Source organism: Crocodylus porosus, unplaced genomic scaffold (genome assembly GCF_001723895.1).
Source record: "Crocodylus porosus isolate Cpor-Errol unplaced genomic scaffold, CroPor_comp1, whole genome shotgun sequence".
Lineage (NCBI taxonomy): Eukaryota > Metazoa > Chordata > Crocodylia > Crocodylidae > Crocodylus > Crocodylus porosus.
The window spans coordinates 46,360,582-46,384,727 of NW_017728886.1; the positions used below are offsets into that span (position 1 = coordinate 46,360,582).

General features: G+C 42.2%; 1 protein-coding gene across 5 annotated transcripts in view; it reads right to left on the minus strand.

Annotated features, from left to right (window-relative positions):
- Window positions 1-24,146, minus strand: part of ICA1 (islet cell autoantigen 1) — a 122,545-nt gene that overhangs the window by 35,683 nt on the left and 62,716 nt on the right. For all 5 annotated transcript variants that reach the window (XM_019533823.1, XM_019533831.1, XM_019533850.1 and 2 more), the window contains 2 exons: window positions 4,391-4,516; window positions 4,120-4,218 (listed from right to left, as the gene is read on the minus strand). In XM_019533823.1, the coding sequence (XP_019389368.1) occupies window positions 4,120-4,218; window positions 4,391-4,516 (225 nt within the window). The remainder of the gene's footprint in view (window positions 1-4,119; window positions 4,219-4,390; window positions 4,517-24,146) is intronic.

The following is a 24,146-nucleotide window of genomic DNA, read 5'->3' on the forward strand; positions in this document are numbered from 1 at the left end:
CAAAACATTACACTAGTGCCTATAGGAAGAGATGGGAATAAAATACAAAGGAAAGGCTGGTTGAGACTAATAATCCTTCCGTTGGTCTTTTTCAGTCAGAGGTATCAAAGATGTAAGGAGTTAGGTACCATTATCTCATTTTTCAGAGAATCTGATGCATAAAAGTTATAAAAGTTAGTGGCAGAGCTTGGAATCCTAGCCCCCTAACTCTTTAGTCCAGGGTCTTCCTTACTTCTAGGGCCTCAGGAGCAATTCAGGAAATTGGGACTTACACTACTACGTAACTTGAAACACAAATTTAGGTCATAGTCAAATATCTACGGCAAGAAACAAAACAGTTATAGGACACAGAATGAGCTTCATGCATGACAAATAACAGTGGTAGTGTAAGCTTACATATTTGTTATCATGCAAAATTTCAGTGGAATAGTAAAACCTTAAAAGCTCTACCAACTCAGCAGCCTGACACTTCAAACAATACCAGACCTAAAAGATCTCTCCATATCAGGATGCACAGGGTCTATAACACATTAATAGTCATCTTTCATCAAGCATGAAACTAACAGTCAGGAAATACAGCTGCAATAGCATTATTACACTTACACTTGGAATAGACCCTGAAGCAAAGAAAACAAATGGGTTGCTTTTCATTAACAGAACTTGGCAAACATCACCAAAGACAATGTTTTCTTTCCAGAAATAATCCCAAGAGGCATTTAAGAGGCTCTCTGCTGAGGTAAGCCTAACACATGAATAAATCATTAATATATTAATTTTATATTTCAAAACAAATAATTTTCCAGTGTATAATCACATCACTAAACGAGACAGTCTATATTTAACCAAAATCGATTGCTTCCTGAAGAGTTTGTTTTCATACACACAATGCAAAGAAAAGCTCTGGTCCAACAAATACTTATGCTTAATGTAATTCATGCAAGTAGTCCCAGTGAAGTCAATGGTATCTGTCTGAGTAAAGGCAAGTATGCATTTTCAAAAGAGTGTTTTCAAGTGCATGTGTTTAAGTGATGGTAGTGTGACAAGCACCAGATCTAAAAGTGATAGCAATCTCAAATATTTAAAAAATGTAGAGGTGCCTGACTACAACTCCCCAGTTAAATGTTTGGAAATTGGCTTAAAAAGGAAAAATAATTCCCTTTCTAAATTTCCCACTTTTCAATACTTTTGAAATTTCTAATAGTTGCTACTCAACTTCATCTCTCAAAAAATAATAGAAAGTGTTTTAAACTGAGTTGTGACTAATTTTTTTTAGCAATAGTTTGCTTTTAAAAAGAAAATACTTTTACTTATAAAAAGCTGACAAAGATTAATTTTGAATAAAGCTGGTACAATGGAAAGGATTTTAAATAACTGGGAGTTATTTTCACTTCACTTTTTAATTTAATCTATTCATGATCCAAAATTGTAAAATAAGTCCAGCAATATAAACTGTTCAAAGTACTTGAGCATAAAACACTAATTGGAAAAATATCACATTTGGGAAGGTGAATATTGTGACAACAGCTAAAAGGAAGAAATTAATATTTGAAATAAAAGATTATGCTAGTTAACCTTTTCAAAAACAGGTTAACTAGCACACTCTTCCATTCTAAATATTAGTTATTTTATAAAACATTTCCATGGAACTTTATCAAAGTACTGTTGTAAACCCTTGTAGCGATCAGCATGGTTAAAGCATCATGGCAAAAATAAGGCCCCCTTTTTTTTTTCCAAACCTTGAAGCCTTACAAATAGTGAGGCTTCTTATTATAAAATAAGAGCTGCACTGTGGAATATTTGCATTCATTTTTGCAATAGTGATTTGTTTTGTCATACATACATACATACAGACAGACACACACAAACTAGATCACAGCTTTCTGAGTCACTGATTCCTATATGTAGCTTATATTGAAGCGTATCATACAAGGAGAAAAATTCAGAAGCGTCTCCCATCCCCAGCAGCAGAGATCTTTATGCACCATGTGGAATGTTCCATGTTCCACTTGTTAGTTAAGCTAGTGTTATAGTTACTTTATTATGCTTTAATAGTGTTCAGGAATGGGCTGTTAATTTATCTTTGTTTCTTTGGAAAGGTAGTAGAACATCAGATTTTTTATATATTTAGTTTTAGCTGTAGTAATAGAAGGCCTTACATACTCTGAAGAGATCAGGTAACATTAAGACACTCTCTCTGTCTCAGGAACTGCAGAGTGATTTCTACTTTTTATAGCATATAGCACAATGTAGCTGAACTTCTTATTCTACACATGATATTCACAGATTTATAGACTGAAGGTTTAACCGGAAACTGTTTTCAGGTTTGGTTGTCTCTCTCATCAGATACCACTTATGGCAGAAGCAACTCATTCTTGACTCCTTTGGCAACTCTCCTACTATTTCTCCAAATCATCACTAGACTGAAACATTTATTTCCTCCCCATCCTTATGAGTTCACAGACCAAATGAAATTAGCCAATTGTATGGCTACTATGCTGCACTATAACTTCTGGGCAAGGGGCTATGCTATGATAATTGAAAAAAGATGCCCAGCTTTTTGTTTCTTTAGTAAATCTCCACTTGCAATGCTGATAGTGATTTTTACATTGTGGAAGAAGAGACTATGAAAATAAGCAATGAGAGCAGAGATCAGTCTGATATTCTAAGAGCAGCAGTTCCATACGAATCCCCAAATTGTACTGCAAGAATCAAGAACAGTAAAAACGAGCATTTGAAAGAGTTGGTGGGACACCCAAGCATTGAAAGTCAACCCTGGGTGCGTCTACATGAGACACTTTACTGCACAGTAGCATAGTTTACTGTGCAATAAACACGTGCATCTAATGTGCACATGCTTACTGCACAGTAAACCTTGCTAACAGCGAGTAAATTTGCTACCTGCAAATGCAAGTAACAAAAATAAGTTCAATTACTAACTGCGCAGTAGCGCTCATGTAGACGTCTGACCAGGAACAAATCTGTTCCCACTTAGCCATACACCAGGGAGTGGGAGACTGTTCCCCATCCCCAGGAACTGCCTGCTGCTGGGGTGAGCTCTGCCACCAGAGCTTGGGCAGGAACTGTCTCTCTGCCCCAGCAGCAGGGAGCTCCAAACCCCTAACTTCAAGACTGTGATTGGGGAGCAAGGGCTGAGAGATCTTCATCTCCCAGCCCCAGCTTCACCATCACTATTGGCAGGGACAGGGAAGTCCTCATCTTCCAGCCCAAGCTCCATGGTTGTGGGGCTCAGGCTGGGAAATCCTTAAGATCGTGGAACTGAATAGAGAACAGACTCCCCAGTCTGTTTCCCACACAGCTCCATGATTATGGAGCTCAATGGGGAAACAGGCTCCCCAGCCTCCACCCTGCAATCGTGGAGCAGGGGCTGGGACCTGTCCCAGTCAGGGGCAGGTCCCAACCCTGTGTCACAATCGGGTGATTGAGGCATGAGGCTTGGGAAGAGCTTCAGGGGTGAGGTAGGTCCCTGCTACCAGGGCAGAGGGGGACAGTTCCTGCCCTAGTAGCAGGTAGCCCCCTGGGGGCAGGAAGCAATGTCCCAACCCCATATGGGAAACAGCTATCTCCTGGCCTGGTACTCCCTGCCAGCTCTTGGGCTAGCGGGGGTGGGGGGCGGGGACAGGGCACATATCAACACCCCCCCAGGTACTTGGAAGTCTAGAAAGACTTTTTAATGTGAGAAGATTTTTTTTAATTCAGATCTTTAAAAGCAGATGCTAAAGCAATCTGGTGGCCAATCTGTGGTATTCTGGAGAACAATGTCAAACTCTGAGTTTTATTCCAGTTGCCCACTACTCTTTTTGGCCCTCCTTTACTTTCTTTACCATGTACTATTATACATTAATACATTAAGTAATAGCACTATACACAACAAAGGTATCTTTAGCTCCTCTAAATTGCAAAAGGCTGACCAAAGTGCATTTAACAAAAAGACATGCCAATGCATTGGGTAAGGCACATTCACAGCAACTGCTGCTGAACAATTTGCGGTAAACTCCTAAGATCTAAACATAATTTGTTTATGGCTTTTTCCCTCAGTTTCTATTAAATTATTCTACAGTTTGACAAATGGACAACAAAATACATCTGTAGATTTCTTACCTTTAACATAGTGAATTCATATGGCTGATAACCTTTGAAACTTTCGTGGATAGCTGCCATGGTGTGTGAGGTTTTTTCCCAGAAATGAAGAAGGGTTGTCTGTCACGGAAAGTAATATTTCAGTACAAAGCATGCAATACAACCTTTCATTCTCCCCAGATATTGAAACATTCTTAAAGTCAACAGCAGACTGTTATACTGAACTATGTTGAAAAATATGGGCTCTGCTAACAGGAAACTAATCTTTTGCGATCAAAATATTTTTGGATACCTGATATGTTGTTAATACATGAGACAGGAGGTTGCATCTGCTAGCTCCAAGAAGATCTACTTTCTGACAGACGTCAGTCTTCAGTTTGTCAAAGTTCAGTTTTGTGTGGCGTACTTGTGCTTGCACCTTCAAATACAAAGGACATTCATTTATCAAAAGCATGACAAGGAAAGGAAGATGTGAGCAGTTTGTCATTAATAATTTAAAATTCTCTGCCTTTCATCTTTCCAGCCCAGCAGTACCTGATAAAAGTCACTAAAAAACAATTTAATTAATGCATCTTTTGAGAAAATTAGGTCAGTTTAACGTAGCTCTAGCTCATTAAAAACCTATAGAGGTTCATTTATGCCATGTTTCAAGTGAAATGAAAATTTGGTCAACTGATCCATGACAGAATATAGCTCTTCATATTTTCTCCTTGTCCTTTTTATTTATGAAAGGTCACTATAATAATTGAAGAAACAATTGCTACACTCATAACATGAATATAATATAGGATCACAGGACATTAAGGTTGGAGGGATCTCATTAGGTCATCTAATCCAGCCCTCTGCCCAAAGTCTTGGCTAAAAACATCCCAGCCAAGTTTCTGTCTAACCTGGTCTTGAAAACTTCTAGGAATAGAGATTTCAGTTTCTCCAGGTAGATGTCAATGTTCAACAACTCCTGTAATGAGAAACGTCTTCCTTATCTCAAACATAAATTTACTCCTACAGCCACAGAGAAAACTATTTTTTTTTTTATCAAATCATCCCTCAGCCTTCTTTTCCCTAGACTAAACAGTCCTAGTTCTTTCAAGCCTTTCCCCATAAGTCATACTTCCCAGACCTGTAATCATTTTTGTCAATTTCTGCTGGACTCTTTCCAATCTATCCACATCTTTCGTGAAGTATGGAACCCAAAACTGAATGCAGTACTCCACATGGGGCCTCATCAGTGCTGAACAGAAAGGAAGAATCACTTCCCTTGATTTGCAAGAGATAGTCCAGTAGGCTGTTGGCTTATTTTTACACCAAGAGCACACTGTTTGCTCATATTCAGCTTATGGTCCATTGTAACCTTAAATATTTGTTATTATTTGTTCAATTTTGTACCAAGTTAGAAAAAACAAAATCCTGACTGATGATCTACTAATACGAAACTATAATTAATGTCTAATTAAAATAAAAATAATTATCTGCTGTTATATCTATGAATAAAACTGTTAAATATTTGGCTATTGGTGCTCATCACTTGAACAAGTGGTGAGAAGGCAATACAAGATGCTCCTTAAGGACATGTCACAGGCAATGACACGTACTCAAGGAACCATGCTTCTATGATCCAAAGATGGAACAACACTCTTTAAAGAGTTCCACCATCAATGTATGATGGAAGGAGCACTTTCAAGAGCTCCTGAACTGAGATTCTAATGTTGAAGACAATACCTCTGAGGCCATTCCACAACACCCCATTTAGGGCTACCTTGTGGATCTACCAACTTAACAAGAAGTCTTGAAAGCTGTTAAACAGATGAAGAACAATAAGGTATACAGGCCCAATGGAATACCAGTGGAAATGTATCAAAAGAGCTCTCAGCAACTACATGGTGTTGTTCTGTAACAACAAAGAATCATAGAATTATAGAAAACTAGAGTTGGAAGGGACCTCAGGAGATCATCTAGTCCAACCCCCTGCTCAAAGCAGGACCAACACCAGCTACAGCATCCCAGCTAAAGCTTTGTCCACCCAGGTCCTAAAAACATCCAAGGATGGAGATTCTACAACCTCTTTGTGTAGCCTGTTCCAATGCTTTACTACCCTCCTGGTAAGGAAGTTTTTCCTAGTATCTAAGCTAAACTTCCCCTGCTGCAGCTTGACACCATTGCTTCTTGTTCTGACATCTGCCACCACTGAAAAAAGCCTAGCTCCATCCTCTTTGTAACCATACTTCAGGTAACTGAACACTGCTATTAAATCCTCACTCTTGTCTCTTTTCAAGACTAAATAAGCTTCTCTCAGCTTCTCATAAGTCATGTTCCCCAGCCCTCTAACAATTTTTGTTGCCCTCTGCTGGATTTTCTCCAATTTATTCATATGCTTTCTGTAAGGGGAGGAGGGGCAAACCAGACACAGTACTCCAGATGTGGCTTCACCAGTGCCAAATAGGAGGGGAAGAATCACTTCCCTCAATCTGCTAGCAACACCCCTACTAAAGCAGCCCAGCATGTTGTTAGCCTTCTTCGCAAGAAGAATGCCCTGTAAACTCATATTGAGCTTACTGCCCACTGTAATCCCCAGGTCCTTTTCTGCAGAGCTGCTATTTAGCCAGACAGTTACCTGTCTGTATTGGTGCATGGGAATGTTCTGTCCTAAGTGCAGGACTTTGCACTTGCCCTTACTGAACTTCTTGAGATTTCTTTTGGTCCAATCCTCCAATTTGTTGAGGTCTCTCTGAATCCTAGCCCTATCCTCCAGTGTATGTACTATTCCACCCAGCTTAGTGTCACCTGCAGATTTGCTGAGGGTGTACTTCACCTCATCTTCTAGATCACTGGTGAAGATACTGAACGAAACCGGCCCCAAGACCAACCCCTGGGGCACTCCACTTGATACTGGCTGCCAACTAGACATCAAGCCATTGACTACTACCCTTTGAACCCAAAGATCCAGCCAGTTTTTTACCCGCCTTATCCAACCTGTATTTCCTTAGCTTGCCTGTGAGAATGTTGTAGGAGACCAAATCAAAATCAAGGTATACCACATCCACTGGTCTCCATGCATCCACAGAGCCAGTCATCTCATCATAGAAGGCAATCAGGTTGGCCAGACATGACTTGTTCCTGATGAATCCATGCTGACTGTTCCTAATCTCCTTCTTCCCCTCTAAGTGCTTAGAAATGGATTCCTTGAGGACCTGCTTCATGATCTTTCCAGGGACTGAGGTGAAGCTGACTGGTCTGTGGTTTCCTGGATCTCCCTTCTTCCCTTTCTTAAAGACGGGTACTATTACTTGCTCTTTTCCCAATCATCCAGAGCCTCTCCCAATCACCACAAGTTTTCAGAGATAATGGCCAGAGGCTCTGCTATCACATCAGCCAGCTCCCTCAGCACTTTCGGGTGCATCATATCTGGCCCCATGGACTTGTACACATCCAGCTTTTCTAAATAGTCTCTAACCTGTTCTTTCATGACTGTTGACTGCTCACCTCCTCTCCAGACTATGCTACCAGGTGCAGTAGTGTGGGAGCTGACCTGGCCTGTGACAACAGAGGTGAAAAAGGCATTGAATACTTTAGCCTTTTCAGCATCACCTCTCAATAGGCTGCCTCCCCTATTTAGTAAGGGACCTAACACTTTCCCTGATTTTCCTCTTGTTGCTGACATACTTGCAACAAGAAACTTTTGTTGTTATACTTCACACCCCTTGATAGCTCAACTCCAGTTGTACTTTGGCCTTCCTGATTTTATCCCTGCATACCTGAGCAATACTATTATACTCCTCCCTAGTAGTTTGTCTAAGTTTCCACCTCCTGTAAGCTTCCTATTTGTGTTTTGAAAAGCTCCCTACTAAGCCAAGTTGGTCTTCTGCCATATTTGCTAGTTTTCCTGCACATCAGGATGGTTCATTTCTGCCCCGCTGTAAGGTTTCTTTAAAGTACAACCAGCTCTCCTGTACTGCTTTCTCCCCCTTAGACTGTCCTCCCAGGGGATCCTGCACATGAGTTCCCTGGGTGAGTCAAAGTCTACTTTTTGGAAACAGGGTTTTTACTCTGCTGCTCTCCTTCCTTCCTTTCCTCAGGATCCTAAATTCAATCATTTCTTGGTAACTGCTGTCCAAGTTACCATCCACTTCTACATTCCCCACCAATTCTTCCTTGTTTGTTAGCAGCAGATCAAGAAGAACACAGCCCCTAGTTAGCCTCTCCAACATTTGTATCAGGAAGTTGTCCCCAACACTCTCCAAAAGCTCCCTGGATTGCCTGTGCACTGCTGGGAAGGCAATACAGCAGATGTGAGGGTGAGTGAAGTTCCCCATGAAAGCCAGAGCCCATGATCTGAAAACATGTTTAAAGAAAGCCTCTCCACCTCATCCTCATGATCTAGTGGTATACAGCATGCTATTTTACAGATTAGTACTATTATAAAACATTCACTTATTCATGTTTTCCTTTGTAAAGAAACCATCTACATATTAGACTTCAATAAAAACAATAACACAGACCTCTTATCCTGGCTATATAGGCAAGCAGCTTTTCCTAAACTGTTTTCTGCTCATATTAACCTATCCTCATCCATATTTAGGATACTAGTTTGTCAATTAACAAACATCATTTTTTTATTATTAAAGGATAACATTGTGTGCCAAAGGTGTTTCATTTTCATAACAAGTTTCAGACTACCTTAATATTACCTTAATGGAAACATTTGTATGCAATTCTTTTAGTTCCCAACAAGGGGATAGCAAAAGATGAAACTCATTAATCTCTCTGCTGGTTTCCCTGTAAACTGCTACAGCTACACATAAATAAATGTACTTAATAAAAATATTCGAGTGGAAAACACACCCTAAACATTATAGGTCTTAATAATATATTTAATCATCCCATATGATAATAAATAGTATTGGAATGCCAATTTTAGATTTTTCATACAGATTTTATAATAAAGGATGAACTTTCATTTTGTGTTTTATTTACCAAATGGCTTGGAGACTCATTGCAGAGAAGAGAGTTTACCTGGAAATGTCATTTTTTGTGTTTCAGCCATAGAGGCTTGTGTGCAAAAATGAAAGCAAGCAACTTAACTGCAAAACAAATAACTCAACAGTAAGTACAGAGATTTTACTCAAATGTATACATACACAATCACTTACAGCAGAGGTGTCAAAGATATGGCCTATGGGTTAAATTCAGCCACTAGAGCTATATCTTCTGGTCCTCCATGCTGCCCATAGATCACAAACCAGTGTGCTGCATATAGAATATGCTGACCTTGGCTCTGCATGCTGCAAGAGGGGTGCACAGCCTGCCTGGTACGGGCTGTACATGGAGCCAGGTCTGCAGCCAATGCGTGTGTTACATTCAGTGCCTGCACTGGACTGGCCCTGCATGCTGGATCTGGGGCTGGTCTGGATTGTGCTCCTAGAGAGACTCAATGTATTGGAGCAAGTGGGCAAGGCCAGTCTGGTGTGGGTGCCAAATGCAGTGTGCACTCCAGAATGGCTCCATGCACCACGTACCATGCATGGCTGGAGCTAGTATCTGCTACATACAGCATACTGGACTGGTCTGGGGCGTGTGGTACATACAACAACCACGCTAGACCAGTCTTGAGGACAAGGTCCAGAGGTGATTCAGTTCAGGTCTATGTGCTGGGTCCAGCCTTTAAGGCTGGAGCCACTGCAGGCCGTATGCATTATGCAGGGCTGGAGTCAAAAACGTGATGCCACAAGCAAGCCTTGTCAAGGGCATGAGCTGCAACTACACCAGCATCAGGCTGGCCTTGTATGCTGGATCTGGTGCATGGGGCCAGTCCGTGAGCCCAACCTAGCCTGCATACTGGCTGAGTTTTATGCCCCTGACTTAGAGCTATAGTTCCAAAACACTTTTAAGCAGCAGGCCTAAAATGAAATCTAGGACTTTGTTATAATGCGTGACAAGAGCTAAGCACTTTTAAACAGGAACAGTGACAGCTAACATGCTGAATAGGAGGCCAGCCCAACCAAGCTCTAGCCAACAGGAGATTCCAAAGAAAAGGATATGCCTGAAATCCTCCTCCTCTCTTGGCTTCAGAGGCTCCCTAAAAAGCTGCATGGAGGACCTCCATCCACTTGGGATGCACATCCTGGAATTGCTGCTGAAGGCAGATGCCCACTATTGTTCTGTCAAAAACTGAGCAGGGCGTACTCTTTTACATTACGAAACCGCTGCTGCTACTACAGGCGCTCGTCTTCCCATTTATGTAACTTTGTTATGGTAAAGTACAGGAAGTGAACGGTCAGGGTTTAATTCTATGCTCAGTCTGCATAAGTACAGACAGTCAAAAAGCCCAAGGCTGAACTGATTCAATTTTCCCAGGTTAGTGTAATCTGTGTCAATGGAACCAATAAGCAAGTGAAAAGACATCTTTCAGTTCTAGAAATGCAGCTACATGCCTGCAGTGGCTCAAGCCAGAAGCCAGGGGGTGCTATAGCATGCCTCCCTGCTTTGGCTAGAGCAGACAGCTTGGGGCCAAAGCTATCTCACCCACCCTGCAAGGGGTGGGAGGGAGGCTTGCGGAGGAGGTGCAAAGCATTCTGGGATGCTGGGGGACTGAGTTAACTTGAGGCCAGAGGGGATTTGGGACAGAAGTTCAATAAACTGTTTTAAACTAAATCAGTTCAATTTGATACTACATCCATCCAGGTTTATCTTAAACAGATTTGAACCAGTTTTGGAACACTTATACTGGTTTGCGTGTAACTTCTGTCCCTAGCCTCTAATAAGATTCAACTAGATTTCTCTCTCCCAGGAGAGTGCTCTTGTTACCATATCAATGGCCATGGGTACCCTAACTACCTAAGGGCCCCTCTGCATGTGCAGGTAAAGATACCATGGGATCTACTGTGATCCACACAATTGTGCCTCCTACCATGCCGCATGTTCATGGCAGGAGACAACTGTGGGATCGTGCGTTAGATCCCATTGCACCTTACTGCTAATGCAAGAAGCAAGCTCCCCCAGCTGGAAGGCCCCTCAGCTGAGGGGATCCTAGCTGCAGGGGTGCCCCATGCATCCCTGCAGCAGAAAGACAGAGCTGCTGCAATATCCCAGCTCTGGGAGTAAGTGAATCCCCCAGAACTGCAAAACCACAGTAGTTGCAGTCTCCCAGCGTCAGGGATGCATGAAACCTGCAGTACGGGGAAATTGCAGCAGCAGGTTTCATGCAACTCTGAGGCTGGGAGACCACAGCTGCTGCTGTCTCCCAGCCCTGGGGGTTTCACATATCCCTGATGCTAGGAGATCACAGCTGCACTATGCAGCTGCCTGGGACCCAGTTGGGGAAGGCACATTGCCCCTACCCAGCATATGCAGCTATGGGATTCTGGGTCCCAGCAGCTGCAGGGTGCTGCTGAGACCCACAGTCAGTAGCTGCTGGGGCTGAGGGTCCCCTCAGTTGAGGGACTCCCAGCCCCAGGTGGCCTGGTACATCCCTGGAGCTGGGAGCCCTCTCAGCTGATGGGTCTCTGAGCAGCAGAGAAGACCCTACTACATGTGCAAATTAAAGCTTGATAGTGACCAGCTATAAAGTTAGTATACATTTTTGAGGTCTAACTTTATAGCTGGATAGTGTTCTTTGGCTAGGTACAGATATTCAAAAAGCTTGAGCCTAGCCTAACCTGCAAAGCTTAAACCAATTTGAAGGTGGATAGACATTCCTTTTTCATTCCAGAAATGCAGGCACATGCCTGCAGTGGCTCAGGCTATAAGCCAGGGGGTACTAGAGCAGCCCTCCCTTCCCTTCTACAGAACTGAGCTGGGGGGGGAGGGGGGAGGTGTGGCCAGACCCCAGCAGGATGCTCCGATTAGCCCAGCAGGGAATTGATAACAGTGTTTATCACCCCTAACCTAGTGTTTATCACTGTTTTGAAAACAATAGAGGGACATTACCAGCTAGCTGCTGATTCTGCCTTTGTCACAGCAGGGACCAGAGCCAGCATGTGGTCTGCTAGCTAATACACAGATACCTCTCAGCAAGGCAGAAGGAAGGGGGGAATTCCTGCTTAGCGGAGGGGTGGTGACTGCGAGAGGGAACAGCCTGCAAGTCTCTGCTAGAGCTGCAGCCAGGAACCAGAGGGGAGGGGCCAGTCTGCTGTGGATCAGAGAGCTGCACCCAGTCCAGAGAGCATGCCAGGATGCTGGGGGAGTCTGATTTAATTTAAACCAGCAAGGAGTCTGGGACAGACATTACATAAACGAGTTTGAGCCAGATCAGTTAAGTCTGATACTATATTAAACCAGGTTTATCTCAAACTGGTTTCAGCCATTTTCAAACTGGTTCATGTGCGCTGAACGTCTGTTCTGTTACATGCTTAAACCAGTTTCTGATCACTTAAACTGGTTTATGTGTAATGTCTCTCCCTAGCTTTTATGGCATAGTAGATACTTTGCACGTGCAGCTGGTGTCAAGGTAACTGTACAATTACCAGTTCATTGTGTAATACCTATAAAATCAAGGGGCCTTAACTGTTTTAGGTACGAACCAAAATCTTGACACAGCTAAGAGTCACAGGATCCAAACTGTTTAGATGTGCATGTTTTAGAGTCAATGATCTGCATGCAGTGCTCTAGGTTAAGTAATAATTAGCCATTAAAAAGGAGACTAGTATCTGATCCCTACTCCATATGCTGTGGCATTGCCTCTCTGCATTATTTTTGTGAGGAAAAAATCCAAAACAACTTGCCTTGCATGACCTCGAATACTGAATTCCAAGTAAGCAAAACATATTCCGCTGTGGGGCTCCTAACACTCTGTCAGACAAAGGACAGGCTACAGAAAGAAGTCCTACTGACAGCATGCATAACTATTACATTTCAGAAGCATAAGTCTGCACAAAGGCTTTATATAATGGAGTGGATTTGGATTTACATGATGTCTCCAATATATTAAAAAAATACTTTCCAACTGAGTAAAAGGTTAGAAAATTTCCACAGAGAACATAGCTTTTCCCTGTTTAGTGCTATGTGCTTACACCTCTGTATATTCTTTAACGTGTGATCCTGTCTCAAGATATACAGAATCCTTAGGAATATATAACAAACTGTATTTCAGACTAAATCCTAATTTAATGTACAAATTAGGATTATTTTCTCTTTTGCAGGCTAAATTTATAAACAGAGAAAGATGATTATCACTTGACCCACTGTGTAATGCAAGACCATATGCTTTGTGTGTCAATACTGATTATTAAAAGTACTTAATGTACTACTATGTTGCCAAATGGCGCAAACTTTTCTTGCCAAGCAAGAAAAACATTGTATCATTGAGAATTTTCAAAGTGTTTCTTTTAGCAGGAGGTTTGTTGAGTAAAAGGACTTTTTATTCTTCAAAAGCAGTACAGGGTCTCTCTCAGAGAATGCACCAGGAGACTTTGCTTGTTTTTCGGTGCCCATAAATACATTTACAATCCAAATGATTACTAAGTGTCTTTGAAGATGACTTGTGGCTTTAAGAATTAATAATACAACCTTCAGACGTATGAACCACAATCTATTTAATACCACATAATTTATTAGGCTAGAAGCCTTAGGCTCTCTCCTCACATAGAGGGCTGATGTAATACATACTAATCTTCTCCTTCTTCTGCAACTGCTTTATATGACATGACTGATGACAGAACCTCATGTTACCCCTATATCCTGTAATCTCTTATACATATATTTAACTTTACTGACTTGCTTATAAGTTCAGCACATGAGTGCTTTGAGGTTTGGAACCTTAATAAGACTAAGATTTCTGATAAGGACAAAAACATGCTGTCCCCGACGGGCCTTCTTGTACCCCTCCTGGGAGCCCTGCTTTCCTGGTTGGTGACTATTCCCCTTCCAGACCGGTTTGTCTCCGTGGGTGTTCTTCTCTGCGTCACGAAGCCCCGCCCTCGCCTGCCACAATTTGGTGTTTCCTTAGTGGTGCGGGGCTAGTTCACGGGTCCCTCGGTGGCCTGGGCTTGGCCCGCCGGTTGCACACGGGGCTCCGCCACCCCTACATCCTGGCCTCACACCACCTCTGGGCTCCACTTCCCCAAGCCTGTTCTGCTGCTTCCGCTGGCTTCTACCACAGCTTTCTTACTTGATCCCACCATCCATGGGGATGCCACTATACCGCTACCTTAAGGTCGACCTCCTCACAGTAGCCTGCACCAAAGCCTCATCTGCACCCTCTACAGACCCCATGCCACAAGCCCTTCACCCGGTGCTACTCTCCCCATGTGTAGTTACTAACTATATTGCTATCCCTCCACCACTTCCTTATTAGCCTGAACCAGGAGGGGAAGGGATTCTCCCCTTAGTGGCCCTCTGGCGGCCCCACTCCTGTTCCTTTACCCGACGTCCACAGGTCTCGGCGGCGATCCCGCCCCGATCTCCCTTCAGCCCGGTGATTCTCGGTCCTTTGCCCCTCTTCGGCGTGTCCCGCACCCACCGTCTCGGAACTTACTTCTGGGTCTCTGAACTCCTCCTGGATAGTCCCAATCCTCTGTCGCTCACCCGATCCGTCGCTTCTGGCATGATCTGCCGTTGTCCCCGTCATCAGGCTTCCTTTCAGGGTTGCTCCTCCCTCCTGCGCTCCAGCTCCGTGTGTCCTGTCCCTGGGATCCTTCGCCGACACTTTCCCAGCCTGCCGCCTGCTCTCTGGGCCATCCGCCGCCTCTGAAGCAGTGGCCGCCATTTTTAAATCTCCTGGCCGGCGTCTAATGTCATCGTCAGCTGCCAGCTGCAGCTGTACATAGACGCGGCTAACGAGCCGTGCGGGTTCTCCCTCTGCCGCAGCGTTCCTCTCTTCCCGCCTTTCCGGTAAGTCTTTCCGGCTTCTTCAAGTCCTGGGACACATGCCACTGAGTCTAAAAGCGAAATACACTAAACCAAATGAAACCTGTACCTTTTACAAAAAAGAAAACAGCACCTGGTGGCCATAAATTGTTTGATTTCATTGTACAGATCAGGGGTGTCGGGATATCATGGGGTATGACCGTGGGCCTCTGCGTCCCGATGACATCCACTTGCCTTGCTTGTACAAGGTGGGCATGGTTCAGTCAAATTAGGCCAATGTTCCTCTCTATTCTCTCTCCTGCCACGACTTTGATGATTTAATTGAATTAGGGAGGGTGATGGTTCCCTGACCCGGAGATGACTGCCACTTGCTGAGATGTAAGGTGTGGCCAACAAAAAAAAGAAAATAGAAAAAAAGAAATAAAGTCCTGACGGTATTTTCTTTTATCCTTCTTTAAAGGCTGGGGTCCCTGGAGGCTGCTCCTTCCCCTTTCACTTGTAACTCGCATGCTGTCGATCACCGGAACCACGATTGAGCAGTTTTTCCCCCAGTTGGTTTTTAGTAACTGGCAACCCACCAACTCAACTGACCACCCACCATGTTCAATTAACATGGCAGAAGTTTCTTCCTTTCTTTTTCCCCTACTCTTCCTCTGAACTCCTCCAAGCTCTATAGACCAGTAGGTCTGCTGCCCTGTTCCCAGGGACTTCAGTCCTTGAGTCAGCAAGCAGGCAGCTTACCTTCACTGCCGACCTCTTCTCTACCTCATGTTCTCATGCCAGTATATGCCACTGGAAATAGCTCCTGGAGGCTTTCTCAGTCCAATCCAATTCACCTGGCGGGCTGATAAGGCTCTGCCTGAGCGGATCGGAATGTCTCTCTGGAGTGAAGTCATACTGCTCCGCCTGGACAGACCCCGCTGGCTAGGGGTCTTCTTGAGGTCAGTATCTTTGTTCTTGCCAGAAGGGGTTGGCAATGTTTTGTAGTGGGTAGGGAGTGGAGAAGCTGGTTTAACACAGCTTAGTTCTACGGCTGCTGCTGCAGTCACTGTTCCACTTGCACTGCCACTAATGCTGTTTCTCCCTGCCACCTGAATGTCCGGCTTCTAAAGAAGCAAAGCCCAACCACTGCAGAAATGCCACCAAAGCCTTCTGGTTCTGTGGACCAGATAAAAAAACTCTATGGATCAGATCTGGCCTACGGGCCATAGGTGGCTGACCCTTGTTATAGATTAAAACTTGTTGCTACATAAGCAAGTCTGATGTGTTCATTATAACCACTTGGAAGGCATCAGATTTTCTCCTTGTTTACCTTTTCAAATGCCAAATGGAAGAAACTCACATTCTTAATACACAAAATATATAAGTCCTAGTTTTTATGAGACTGGAGTCTTGAATAGAAACCAATAAAAATTACAATACAATAATTTTTCCACAAATAACTCTAATGATAGTAATCGCTGGAAGCTTAAAAATCCAGAAGTCAAAATCCTGTATGTGCATCACTGATTATAAAAGAGTCAAAATTATAAAAGCCTTACCTATATTTATCTTCCAAAATAAAAGGATCAGGTTTTTTTTCCAGTAGAAAGTGCTTATGTCCAGCTCCTCTCAAAAACAGTCATTGTTGTTTCCACCTCTAGGCAGAAGGTGGGGTAGATTTATTTGTACTTTACAGACTAACTAAATCAGAGATGTAAAAACTTTCATAAGCAGCAACTATATTAGATGCCAATTTTCCCTGTAATGTATTTTATCTCAGCATTTCAGACCTTGGAGTAAGAGGAAATCATACCAGAAGATGGAACACTAACCTATCTGTGCTAAGTATAAAACTCACTGCACTGGAAAGCAAGGTAAAAAATATGAGAAACTAATTTGGAAATATAAATACTAGCATGTACAGAAAACTAGGTATATGCCTATAAGAAATATTTATTGTACAAAGCATAAGAAAGCACAAACTGATTTTGAAGTATATGGAGTTATGCAACTTTACATCAAGAATCTGTACCCAGATGCTGCTTGCTATTTGCATGTAATGTATGAAAAAAGACTATTCAGAACATCCAATGCAAGGGTTTCCGAATATCTGTCATCTTGTTTAATAGGAAGGATCTGTGGCATGCACAAACTTGTATCAGTTTCATTGAGTTATGGAAAGGGCAATGAGAACTGTACTTGTAGCTGGAGTATGGCATTTTATTTGCCCGTGTTACAGTTGATTATTACAATTTTTATTTACAGTGTGATGAAAGGCTGTTGATTTGTGTACAAGTTGCCTGAAGACATGAATTGTTAATATCATGTCAGGGATGCAGAATTTGCTCTGCTTGTTGAACTATAGAGCTAAATAAACTCTGCTTCCAGAGGCGTAGCAAGCTCCCACAGTGCCCTGGACAGACTGCAGACCCCTAGGGAACAAGGAGATGGGAACTGAAATGTCTTACCTCTTAGACAGATGGGCAGCCCTATACTCCATAGCGTGAGGAGGCTGAAGTAGGCCTGTTGCAGCTAAGGAAGAGGCTCAGCAAGTAGTAAAAGAATGCTCCCTACTCCCTTGGGAGCCTTCACTATGGCAGGCACAGCCCCACACTTCCCAGCCACAGAAGCCAGGTGGCCCTGCATCCTATAGGCAATGGGGCAAGAGGCTGAGGTGAATGGTGCCCCTTCCTGGAACAGTCTACAAAGGGGTGGCCAACCTGCAGCATGTGTGCCAAGTGGCACAGGTAGCCTCTGTGTGGCATGCAGCAGACTGGGGAGGGAGCAGAGAGAACAGTGGCAGATAAGGCAGGGAACAAAAGGCAGAGAAGCAGATCCGGCTGGGAAAGGGGATCAGAGTGGCAACTGGGGAAGGTGGAGGTTTAGCTTCTAACATGCCTACCAAAAAGGTTGGCTTCCCACTGGCCTACATGATGAGATAAAGTACAGATTTCCAACAGGATGAACAGTAGCTATTACTGACAAGCTATCAGTTTTGCTTATTAGAATTTTTATTTGAACATGAAATATATTATTTGCCTGAACAGTCTGTCAAAGTTCTCATTGGAGGTAATGGCATTTTTTTATGTTACGCCAGGGAAAAAACTAAACAAACCAAATAGAGACAGAGTACAATACACACAATCAGTCAGAGATAAACAAATGTCACCTTAGTCAGTAACAGAATAAGAAGAATGTAAAGAAATGCTATTTAATTTAGATCATCACAGGAGCAACAGCATTTTGGTTTGATTTACTTGAGAATCAAATGAGAATCAGACCTTGAAAACAGGAACAATCATGATCCCTTGTCATGTAAACAGATCTGAAATATAAACTGCCTATGAAAAAAAATCATCAGGACAAGTCCCTCTCACCTGCTGGCCAGAATACTATATTTTTCTTACCTGTTATCTAGAAGTTTTTGAGCTGCTAATCTAAATTGTGTTTATGACTCAAAGATATAAATTAAAATAATGGGGATAACTACCCTTTCTGCTGTATGCAATGATTTGAGTCATTTTTTGAAAAAGCCAAACAAGACAAGAAAAAAGTTATGATACCATTTTCATTTCTTTTCAGAGCACCTAGCCTTTCTGCACTCCATTGTTCATATGGGCTATAATTTTAGATATTTCCACTATCTCACTGTATTTGAATTTGTATGAGGTTAAATGAAGCTTTACAGTTAGTTTCCTTCACACAAAATGAGATTATTTATTCAAGAACAGGATTTTCCATCCACCTGTGTAATCAAAATGTGAAGCATAAATGCAGTTGTAATAATTTGAATTCATGCATAAGGACAATAGTCTGTGATGGTAATTCACATTTTCATTTTAATATGTGAATGTTCCTGTTGATTTTAATGGCACTGCTAATTATTATTATAATTTAACATTTGTATTGTGGTAGTCACTGAAGGCTTCAACTAGATTGGCCCCCACTGTGCTAGACACTGCAAAGTAAATGACAATTCTGCTCCAAAGACATGAGTAATTTAAATATGTACCTAACTGTTTGACAGATTAGGGTTTGTGTCAAAAACAAGTTGAGAACACTAGTGATAACTTTCTGTTAATAGACATCGAGCAATAATATAAATGCTGATGAATTTCAATCTATAGCAGTTTTACTGAGTTAGACATTATGGTAGTTAGCAGTTTTGGTTATATTTATTTGATAAAGAATTCACTGTTGCAAAACTTCTCACTGACTTCTCTGCAACTTCTCTGTATATATAACCGCAGGTTTTTTGAGTATGGTGTGCACCAGTTTTCCTGGGCAATGTCATAAGAGTTCTCCACATGCCCTCTGGATGGTAATAAAGACAAAAGTATAGGAAAGTACACCACAGGAGGAATGGATTATGTGACAAAGCTAAATTGCACATGGATGCACATGGATGCTACACACTCTGACACATGGTAGCCTTGAGATAGTAATGAGCAGTCCTGAACAAATGCTTAGCACACAAGTGATGGTGTAATACATTTGCTAAAGTCCACGAAATTACCCAAAACAAAAGAGGCTTCTTGCTTTCTTTTCCATCAATGCTTCTCTTCTACAGGACACAATGTGCCTGTAGAACAAGTAGGTTTTTAATTATTTTGCATTTGGAAACTTATCACACTCTGGTAGCTTTCACTACGGCTTGAAAAGTGCCACGCTCTCTTGTGGCATTATAAAAAGAAGAATACTTGCTTTTTACAAGCAATACATAAAGGAACTTGTTATCTTTGTAGCTGCATCACTTAGAACCTAACCATGGTTGTTTTTAATTTTTAAAATGTCATTTACCCAAATAGAACGGAACAACTTGAATTACTTTTAAGAGTGGGTAAAAACATTCTGTACTTGAAATCCATTACAAATAGGTTTTTAAAAACCCTATCCACCTGTGGCACAAAGCAGAACAAATAATAAGGAAAGATTGGCATATCTGTTTTCAGTAAAGTTTTCAAAACTTTCAAATATACACAAATTTTTACATTATTTATATGAGTTTGCCATAAATCAGTGTTAAAATTAGGCCCAAGGGGTATACAGCTGGTGCAACTTGGCATGGGTCCATTGTAACAGAGCTTTGACATTTTAGATCAGATGACAGCTTGTCTCGCATACAAGGGCTCTTTGTTTATTTGTTTAAAAAAGATCCTCAAAAGTACTTGGGCTTTGCAACTGCTAAGGGCTACGGTACTAGTTGATTCCAAAATAATGGTGTTCCCATCCCAAAGTCTGATGTCCAGGCTCCCGTTGCAATGCATGGAGAGAGCCAGGTACCCAAGGGAAGTCCCCATGTGGCTGAAACTGGAAGTGCACGTCTGGTTTCATGGCTGGAGCTTCCAGGGGGTGCATGGCTGATCTCAGGGGGTGCACGTGCACCCACGTGCACCCCCTACACATCACCAATACTAACCTCGAATAGTGTGCCTGGACCCACACTTTAAGAAAGATAAGAAGAGACTGGAAAGTGAACAGCAATAATGATTAGGAGTCAAGATTTCTAAAGAAAGGCTGGAAGAACTTAGAATGTTTAGTCTGGAGAAGAAAAGACAAAAGGGAATTTTCTAAGAGTCTTTAAATAAATGAACAGCAGTTACATAGAGGGTGGACATAGGGTTTTCTCTGTGACTGAAGGAGTCAGGCCTAGGAAATTAGGAGGAACTTTGTGAATATGATAACAGTCAACCATGTTTTCTCCACACACTGACAGGATTTCCTCATCTTAGTCACATACTTTCCTATCTCTTTCTTTTTGAATTTAAAATTCACCTCTTCTAGGCAATCCTAAGTGTCTTTTTATACTAATACTGTTAAACCATTTATGAAGAGGAAAATGTTTTATCTTAAACTATAAAAAATGCTAGTACAGCACCTTGTCCAAATACTGTAATCCTAGGACAGCAAAGATGCTATTGTGTACATGTTGAGTTCAAACACTATATTTTAAAGTCCTGGGAAAAGATTATTTAGATTTTGTACACACAAGGCAACACTCAGCACCATGGGCATGGGCCATGTTATATTAATGTCCTGTGGATGTTACTCAGTGGGAAAGGAATTTTGCTCCTTGTGTCAAACCTATGTAGGATCTTGCTAATAAGTCTTACAATACTCAACTTGTAAAATTGTATTGTCTTGTTCAGAATGATGTAACATTAGTATAATGATGATGTGTAAGTGGTGATGATGGCTGTTTATTTCATAATCACAGACAACTGGCAGACATGAGCTATTTTGACTCCAATGAGGACATAGGATTATAGTGAGCTTGTATGTCTTCCTTTGTTTTCAATACAAGGCTCCTTGAACTAGCTCTCTTATAATTTCAGTGATGGTTGATATCAAAATTGAGTAATAAAAGGCAATTAACTTTGAACTGCCAGACATGCATAGTACAGAAAAAAATCAATTAAAGATTAATTTTATGATTCATCTCTACTAATGTAACTTTTTTTTTGCTTCCATAAATGTATTAGTCCTCAGATTTCCTTTCAACCATTTCAAAATTTTAAGTCTTTATAAAGATTAATGAAAAGTAGCAATGGAAGGAATAACATATGTCTTTGTCTTAGAAAAAGATTACTATAAAATTCACTCTACTGGACCATATCATTCTTAGGCATATATTCCGTTGCTAATAGCAATAAAAAAAATTAACTAGGTATCAAGCATTAAATTAGTGGTGAAATGGAAGAAGAAAATACTTCTCTCTCATTTTTCTGACAGACTAATGAATTTGAAATTTCTATTAATAAACAGGTCCACTGAATATTATAAATAACTTAGCATTAGATAAAATTCAAGTGGTTCTAATTCAGGTAAGCATTAAAATGTTTACCCAAATTGAATGCTTTGCTGAAGCTGAGCAAAAAAGTGGCTACTCTTGTCAACCTCTCTGAAAGAGCTTTCTCGAGTTTACTGTTCTCTCCCTAGGGATCACACCCATTAATCCCAGCTACATGAAACTATGTGCCTCCAAAAGGCTGCTTCACTGTTTTCTCTTTGAGGAGCGAAAGAGGGAGAGCTCCAGAGGCCTACCTTACCTCACCTTCAAGGTCATCTTAGATGAAGTGAATATTGGAGTACTTCTAATAGTATGCTACAGGATTTTACCCTGTTAGACCTATGAGATTAAGCAGACCACTGAAACACAGGGAAGCAGCTACACATCCTGCACAACTCTTGCCCAATAATTTGTTCTGTCTGTCGAGCAAGGCTGTGGAGCAACAAGCAAGGAAACAGATTGAAATGAGAACCGGAAAGGAATTTAAAAGAAAAAAAGGAAAAAAAATAAAAACTGAAGCCAAGTTTTATTCCAAGTGCTCACGATACAGAGTGGAAGTTAACCCCTAAACTGAAGGAGCAATATAAAACCTACCACCATGGGTAGAAATCCCAATCAAATGGGATTGGGATTTCTTAGGAAGCAAGAAAACAGACATGCCTGGAGGAGAGGGAGATAAGGATTTTTCCCTTCCTTCACAATTTTCCTCACATGTTAGTTTGATGGCTGCAGTACATACAAACAGCTTTCCACAAGTTGCATTTTGAGATCTATGATGAGGACAGCAAGACACTTATACGACACCAGGCCTCCCCTCTTTTATGAATGTAAAGTCCTTGCTAAAAACCTAAGAGGTACAGTAGCTTCTCAGGGAAGCAATTAAAAGAATTTTAGTATAAGCACAATATATTTTCTTATAATCTCATTATTTAAAATAATGGTACTGTTTAAACTACAATTTTCCAAAACAACCAAGCCTGACGCAGATACTGACATGGAAAATTGTGGCCCAAACACTTAAAGTTGGACAGAGCTATAAACAACTGAACACACTTGTATTGGGAAATATGAAGCAGTCCTAGCAGCCTCTGCCTATAATGCCCCGTTATACAGATTCATAGATTGTTAGAGGCTGGAAGGGACCTTGTACATCATTGGGTCCAGCCCCCCTGCACTAGGTAGGAAAAGACAACTGGGGTCAAGTGACCTCAGAGTGGTAACTGTCCAGTCTCCTTTTGAAGATTTCCAGGGTGGGTGACTGCACCACCACTGGAGGGAGTTTATTCCACAGGCTGGAAACCTTGAACGTGAAGGAGTTTTTCCTGGAATTGAGCCTGAAGCGGCCTTCCAGGAGTTTGTATTCCTTGCTCCTGGTCTTTCCCAGGGATGCCCTGGTGAGCAGCTGTTCACCAAGTTCTTGATGTACTCCCCTGATATAGAGGTAAGCCTCTACCAAGTCCCCTCTCAGCCTTGTCTTCTTTAGGCTGAAGAGGCCCGTGTCCCTCAGCCTCTCCTCATATGGCTTGTCTTGCAAGTCCCTCATCATATGGGTGGCCCTTCTCTGGACCCTCTCAAGCTTTTTCATGTCCTTGTTGAAGTGTGGTGCCCAGAGGATGCAGTACTTCAGCCAGAGCCAACTCAAGCAGGGTTGTGGGGCCTGGGGCAAATCAGCCCATGTGGAGCCCCGCCCCTTCCCCGATCCCACACGTTCCAGACCAGAAGAAGCTGCCACTGTCATCGGCAGCGTCAGTGGCAGCATCAGCGGCGAGGAGGTAAGCGGCTGGATGAGAAGCTGGCGGCAGCGGCATGAAGTTGCTGCAGCCACTCTGCCCAGCTCTGTGGGGCCCCCCAAAGTGCAGGGCCTGGGGCAGTCGCCCCAATTCACCCCCACTGCAGATACGGCCCTGACTCCAGCTGCGGTCTCACCAGTGCAGAGTACGGTGGGAGTATCACTTCCTTAGTTTTGCATGAAAACACAATGGTTAATGCATGCCAGCATGTTGTTTGCCCTGCTGGCCATAGCATCACACTGACGGCTCATGTTCATGTGATGGTCAGTCACTACCCCTACATCCCTTTTGGCCATGGTGCAAGTCAAGTTGTCACCACTGAGCCTGTAGGCATGTTGGGGATTGTCTGTCCCCAGAATGGAGTACCTTACACTTCTGAGTGTTGAACTTTATCTGGTTCCGGTCTGTCCAGGTCCGCCTGTATCTGCAACATGTTACACTTAAAGCATGATTAACCAGGTAATCATGCCTTACATTGTGCCTCAGCTACATGTTCATCTAAGGGTGTGGTAACTAATGGTGTGGTAAAACAAGCAATAACCTACAAAGCTATTCCAAAAAAAGTATAATAACTTTGTAGCTTCTTCTAATCACCATTAACTGAACATGTGGCCAAGTGCTCCCCTGTGGCTTGGAGTCCCATCAATTGAGTGGTACCCAGTGACATGAGTACACCACCCACTGCA